At 36.0% G+C, this 6,910-nt stretch overlaps 1 protein-coding gene across 2 annotated transcripts in view; it reads right to left on the bottom strand.

Annotated features, from left to right (window-relative positions):
- Positions 1 to 4,942: 4,942 nt before the first annotated feature.
- Positions 4,943 to 6,910, bottom strand: part of sult4a1 (sulfotransferase family 4A, member 1) — an 11,817-nt gene continuing 9,849 nt past the window's right edge. Inside the window, exons 7-8 of one of the 2 annotated variants that reach the window (XR_014205273.1) lie at positions 5,620 to 5,740; positions 4,943 to 5,091 (exon numbers count right to left, since the gene is read on the bottom strand). Coding sequence is in view for 1 of the 2 variants with exons in the window: in XM_082167101.1 (XP_082023227.1) it covers positions 4,979 to 5,091 (113 nt within the window). In the remaining variant the exon portion in view is untranslated. The remainder of the gene's footprint in view (positions 5,092 to 5,619; positions 5,741 to 6,910) is intronic. The other variant, XM_082167101.1, reaches the window with a different exon arrangement.

Below are 6,910 nucleotides of genomic sequence, written 5' to 3'. Positions count from 1 at the left end.
ACTTATTTTTTCTAAGCAGCAACTTTATCAGCAGATATTATATATATGTATATATATATATATATATGTGTGTGTGTGTGTGTGTGTGTGTGTGTATATATATATGTGTGTGTGTGTGTATATATGTATGTATATATGTGTGTGTGTGTGTGTGTGTGTGTGTGTGTATATATATGTGTGTGTGTGTGTGTGTGTATATATGTATGTGTGTGTGTGTGTGTGTGTGTGTGTGTGTGTGTGTGTGTGTGTGTGTGTGTGTGTGTGTGTGTGTGTGTGTGTGTGTGTGTATATATGTGTGTGTGTATATATGTATGTATATATGCATGTATATGGGAATGAATGGAGCAATTATGCATTTTCTTATGGCTTTTACATCATTATTGAACTCTTGATTCTGATTGGCTGACACATGGTATTGATTAATATATCTGCTTGGCAGTGAAGTAGTTCCAGGTCCATTGACCGTGTTACACTTATAAATAATAACACCATATTCTTTAAGAATTGTTAAAAAGGCAACTTGAGTTGTTTTTCTGTGCTCTTTGTTGTGACATAAGGACATCATTTTTTACAAAAGAGCCTGTTATGAATGAAAGCCTGAAAGAAATCTTTCATTTAGATTCACAAAAAAAAAAAAAAAGCAAATAGTGCAATTTATATTATGCAATTTACAGTGCAATAACAGCTATTTATATTTTTGTAGTGGGCAGCCAGGGGCGCTTGCACAGACTGACACAGCAAACAATATCACTGTTATTGATAACAATTGCGACCCCCCCCCCCCCCCCCTCTCTCTCTCTCTCTCTCTCTCTCTCTCTCTCTCTCTCTCTCACTCACTCTCTCTCACACTCACTCCCCCTCTCTCTCTCTCTCTCTCTCTCTCTCTCTCTCTCTCACTCACTCACTCACTCACTCTCTCTCTCTCACACACTTCCTTAGTTGCACTTTCAGCTGCAGTAGAACTTGTAGAAAAGTCTGTAAAGCATCTCCTTCAGAAGAAAAAGATGAAATTTTAACCCCAAAAGCCCAAGGCTGTCAATGCCTTTGAAGTCTTACAATAAGTGTGTTTTCCTGAGTTACAGATACAGATACAGATAGACATACTGACAGTTATACATGTGCAGATTCCGTCGGGAGAGAAGTCCTGGATCCAACACATTCTCTGTTATTCTGCATGGCTCCAACAGGAGAATCGGGGAAAAATGAATAATAATGAGTGAATTGGATGTGATTGTTTTTTTTTTTTTAAGAACTTTCTCTCCCAGAGGACAACGTTTTTTAAATAACCTTATCTGTTTTTGTTTTGTTTGTTTTTTAGTAGATGTCCATCTTAAAATGTAAAATATAAAACTGAAAATTAAAAAGGAGATATAATAAATTCTTTAAGACAAATTTTTCCTTTCACCATCTTGAGCAATTCAAATTAAACCGTGAAACTGTCATCAATGTTACCTTTTGAATGCATAATTATAACCCAATAAAGATGAAAATGTTTGTTTAATTTAGCTTGAGATGGCACAATGCAGATTATTAATATCAATATTAAAATATTGGCAAAAAAATAAATAAAAATGCACCATCAACCTTATCAAGCTGGAAAACAGAACACCTGTTTAATGCCCCAAAGAATAAAAGATCAATTTTATCAAATGTTTCTGCAATATTTCTGCCTTTAGACTGCACTGCCCTCTAGTGATCACCAATCATTAGTCACTAATGGGTGAGCACTGTGGTCTTTTACTAATAAATGCTGTGGGATTTATTAATATATTTTAAGATGCATAATGGAGCCTTCTTTATATCATTTGCATGCATCTGGCATGTATGAGAAGATGATGTTTGAGCAATGATTTCAAAGTCTTCAGGGGGTTCATTATTCACCATATGAATGCAATTTAAAGACTGTTTTTAAAACATCAATACAGTGATAGGAGGGAATTATTAATTAATTAAAATACTCAAATCAACCGGTATAATTTTAGTAATCTATCTAATGATATATTAAAATAAAAATTCTCAGGAATAATAAATCAAATATATATTTTCTTGCATGACACTAGTTTTTGCTGTAGTTCCCAATTTGTTTAATTAATAAAAAGGGGGTAAATAAAGTAATAGCATGGTAAAAACATGGTAACATTCAAAACACTCATTAATGAGAAGGTTCTGATTAGATACAATATGGTTTTAGTTGAAAAATAATAAGTTATGACTGTAGTTACAGTTAAGCTTATTAAACAGACCCAAACAGACCCAGAAACGGACCCAGAAAACGGGCCCAGACGGGTCCAAACGGGCCCAGACGGGTCCAAACGGGGCCCAGACGGGTCCAAACGGGCCCAGAAATGTAACCATAAAAACAGTTTTTAATGCATTATTAGGGTAAAGCTTGCAACTTTAAAGGGAGTTCACCCTCAAATGATTATTTGTTAATTGGGGGCAAACTATTTCTTTAATAACACTATTCCATGAGACCATGCAATGGTGAAACATTAAAATACAAAGTTTCGGTGCTCACACTGCTTTCTATTTAATACCTAATAGGCGATTAAAGGACACATGTATATCAGAGGCACTGATTTGTTGCCATAGGAACTTAACTTGTCCTTTGGTGCCATCTGTGATTGTTCAGAAACCTCTTTGTACTCAGCATGCTTCAGTTTCCAACTGTTGTTAATCCATCATCTTAGATATAAGCCGCTGTGTTAGCCGTCTTTTTAATACTGATACGTTGTATTTACGCTCTTTGGCAAGAAAAAAAAAAAAGCAGAAACAAACAGTAGGCAAACTGAACTCCAAGGCCTGAAGATGTCACTTTATTAATAAACCAGCAAGCAAGACTGACAAAAAAACTAAACAATGTGTTGAGTTACATAAAACAGCATAGCAGTCTAAATCTGCAGAATGAGCAGGGCATGTTGATAGTAGCCAACGAGTCCCACACAGTAAAGATGTGGGGAATCAGGCTAATACCAGAGACAAAAAGCACTGGAAAGGGAGTGATATGAGCGTGAAGAAAGAGAAAATGGTGTAGAGGAATAAATTCAGTGACGCTGATGACGCAGCTTCCTGATTGGATGTGAGGTTTCAGAGCTTTATGACATCACAGCCTCTCTCCTGTCTGTTCTCTTCCTGAATTAAGTGATTGGCTAAATACGGAATAGCATCCTGCTCATACTATTTGCTATGTGGGGAGAGAGTATGCTAGTGTGCTATTTCAAATTCAGGCATGTACTCTTTCCTAAATAGCATACTAGTATACTACTCTTACTATTTCTATAGGACACAGTATAGTGTGCGCAGTATGCACATTTTCTGTATGCATTCAATATCGGATTACCTACTAGCTTTTTCCAAATGTGCATTAGCACACTCTGCACAGAAAACAATGGAAGCTTGTTTTGCGCCATTGCATATAAAATATGTCAATTGTGATTTTTTTTTTTTTTTTTTTTATCTCACAATTCTTTTTCTGGGAATTGTAAGTTTATATTTTGCAATTTGGAGTTTATAGCTCGCAATTGTGAGTTTACATCTCACAACTCTGAGAAAAACAGTCAGAATTGCGATTTATAAACTTGCAATTGCGAGGAATTTTTTTTCAAAATTGTGAGAAATAAAACTCGCAAGAGAAAAAAAGTCAGAACTATGAGATAAAAAGTCTAAATTATGTTTTTTAATTTTTTTTTTATTCCATGGCTGAAACTAGAAAACAGAATGGCACATTAAAATGCACTCCACCTTTAATTCTAAATGTGTTGCAAATGACCCAGATGTAATATCTATGTTATCGTGTCATTATATGATCAGAATGCCAAGAGATTTTTGGGATCAAAAATGCAAAATAGTCATTTTATTTTCTGACACAACCATCGCTCTCTGAATTAAACATGCGCTTAATGAGGTCATGTGACAATGTGGCATACAACTGATTGAACTAGTTAATGGCATAATGCATACATACTAATTTTTTAACAATAGCATACCGTAGGCTACAGTATAGTACATAGTATGTTAGTATTCCATTCTGAACTCAGCAATTGTTGGATATGTGAGTCACTTTGTTATGAGTGCTGGTATCTGAGTTCACCTTATGCATCTTTTATACTTTTGACCAAAACATAATGATGAAATACAAACTCATATCTGCTCATAACAACATTTCTGATGCATTATTTAACGATATGCATGTAACTGATGTGAAATGTTCTAAAAAGATCCCCTTCCTACTCTTCGACATGGAGTGTATGTTGATGTGAATGATCCTGGGGATGATGCAAATAGATGTGATGCACTCAAAAATGAAAATATAGATGTAATCAAGTGAACATAACAATGTGAATTACCTTTCGTTACGGTATCAATGAATAGCCATACTACTATACATACCATATAAGTCAAAGCCGTCTAGAAGCCACTAAGAGAGGTGCACAAGAAGAAGCGAAATGACATTCCACACATACTTTTAAGATCTTTTGGCCAGGAGCCAATCAGCATTCATCATGAGGATCAGGTTTTCACGACCTGAGTTGTGATTGGATGACTGCATATTTGGTGCATCTATTAGCCAATGATTTCAAGAATCCTCCTGAGAGTTTGTCGTTAAGGGCTTTAGCATATAGAATATAGTCTAAATCATTTTAATTTCTAATTTTTAATAAATACACATTTCATAAGCGCCTTTGGGATATGGAATAGCTCTGTACAATGTGCAAACGCAACAAGCACTGTGCTTACACTTCGGACTAGCACTGCTGATGCAATGTTAATGCAAAATACACAAGAGAAAAAAAAAAAGCCTCTTAGTAACTGTACTAAGAATTAACTTTCGAGTAGTTAATGAAAGCATTGATGAGCAAGAGATGGCGGGGATGGAAAGATAAAATCTGGATGGGGAACGTCCATCAGGTGACATTAAGCACAGCAGGTGATTGGTTGGTTGGTTTGAGCGGTTAACGGATAGTCCAGTGTCGCTTCCTCACAGGTTAAAGTCAAAGGTCAGGTCAGACTTTGCCATCTTCTGTCGGTAAACACCATCAAACTTTTCGTTCATGGACACAGTGAAAACGTCCTTCCAAAGCCCAAAACGACCTGAAGCAGATGAAAACAGAGTTAGAGGAGCTCTTCACAGTTTTGGTTTCAACACTAGTTAAACTCTATTGGCAGCATTTGTGGCATAACTTTGATTGCCAAAGAGAATAATTCATTCCTCAGTTGTGTTTTCAAAAAAAGCACTGATTGTAAAATCTTTATCATGCATATAATGCTGCTAACTTTTATGATAGAACTTGTAGGAATTACATAAGTCAGACAGGTAAGGTAATCCATCCATTTTAAAAAGGACAATTTAGGTTAACTATAACTATACACCTCAAATAATAATAAAAAATGTACTGAATAATTTATGTTTTAATTAAGTAACAAAAATACAAGCTTCACATTTCTTCTTCATACCTTCCGGAATGCTGGCTTGGTTTAATTGCATTGTAAGTGCATATTTTTTCTTTTTGCCTATTTGATTTTTTTTTTTATTGAGAATTGAGAATTTTTTATGGTAACCAATATTATGGCAATCGGATCCAGAACATTGCTTAAAGACTTGACATCACCCAGACTCACCTTCTTGTACCTCTCTCACACACATTTTCCATCTTCATGTTCACTGTTTATATAATAAGTACTCCCTACTGTACTGTATGTAGTGAGTAGTCAGCATCATGCCAAGCCAAGAATCCATGCACTAAAAGAAAATGGAACAAGACACAAGAAAACAACAAAACAGAACTAAAGTGCAAATGATAAAATAATCTAAAAATAAATGGCAAATCCTCTCTTTTATGTAAAATATAAAAAGTTTATTAAATTATAACAAAATAATAGGATAAAGACAACAGATAGCAACAGAAATTTCCATAGAAATAAAGATGCACCATGCATATTCACCACATGATGGCAGTGGTTCCCAAACCGTTTCTGCGGCCCGGTCCCCCCTTTTAGAGGAAAATATTGTCATGCCCCCCACTGACGTGCGCCCACATAAAGACACTCTCAGACATGACCTTGCTTGAAACATTGTACAGTACAATACAGTACTACAGTTCAACAAGCTTCTCTTTGTGTTTGTGATGTGAAGTCTCTTAAAGACAGTTGACGGCACCCATTGACTCCCATGGTATTTTTTTCCTACTATGGAAGTCAGTGGGGTCCGTCAACTGTCTGGTTACCAATATTCTTTAAGATATATTCATTTGTGTTCAACAGAAGAAAGAAACCAGGTTTGGAAGAACTTGAGTGTAAGTATTTGTTTGAATTTTTGGGTGAACTTGTATCACTTGTGGCAAAAACACACGTTTTTGTCTTATTTTCGGTTGGCTCTTGTCAGATGCGTCTGCGTTTTTCAGCCGATTCATGTCGAATCAGAGGCGGAGCTTGTAGATGAGAGAGATCACTCTGATTGGCTGTTCAGCTTAGTGAATCAGCTAGTTCTTTGACTTCGGCGTGGTGTGTCACACAGCATTAAAGGGATAGTTCACTTTGAAATTAAATTTTGGTATGTTTTAGCTTACCTCAAGGGCATCCAAGATGTAGGTGTCTTTTTTTCCGCAGTAGTTTCAATTTTGATATTTTTAGGTCAAACCGTTCTTGTCTGTCAGTCATATAATGCAGGTCTATGGTCACTGTCTCAAAGAGCATGCACAGAGTCCAAATTAAAACAATTCCCCATCGTCCAAATTAAACAATTCCCCATCGTAAGTACACATTGATGGCCTAAGACACGAAACGAGAGGTTTGTGTGAGAAAACGAACAGTATTTATATCGTTTTTACCTCTTGAACACAGCCATGTCCAAGTGATCTGAGGGCGCGGGCGGGTATAGATATATACAATAGAAGTCGCCTTGGCTACTGCA

The sequence above is a fragment of the Leuciscus leuciscus genome (genome assembly GCF_965113295.1).
Source record: "Leuciscus leuciscus genome assembly, chromosome: 4".
Taxonomy (NCBI): domain Eukaryota; kingdom Metazoa; phylum Chordata; class Actinopteri; order Cypriniformes; family Leuciscidae; genus Leuciscus; species Leuciscus leuciscus.
The sequence above is the reverse complement of the archived record's forward strand: the minus strand, read 5'-3'. Positions and strand labels throughout refer to the sequence as shown.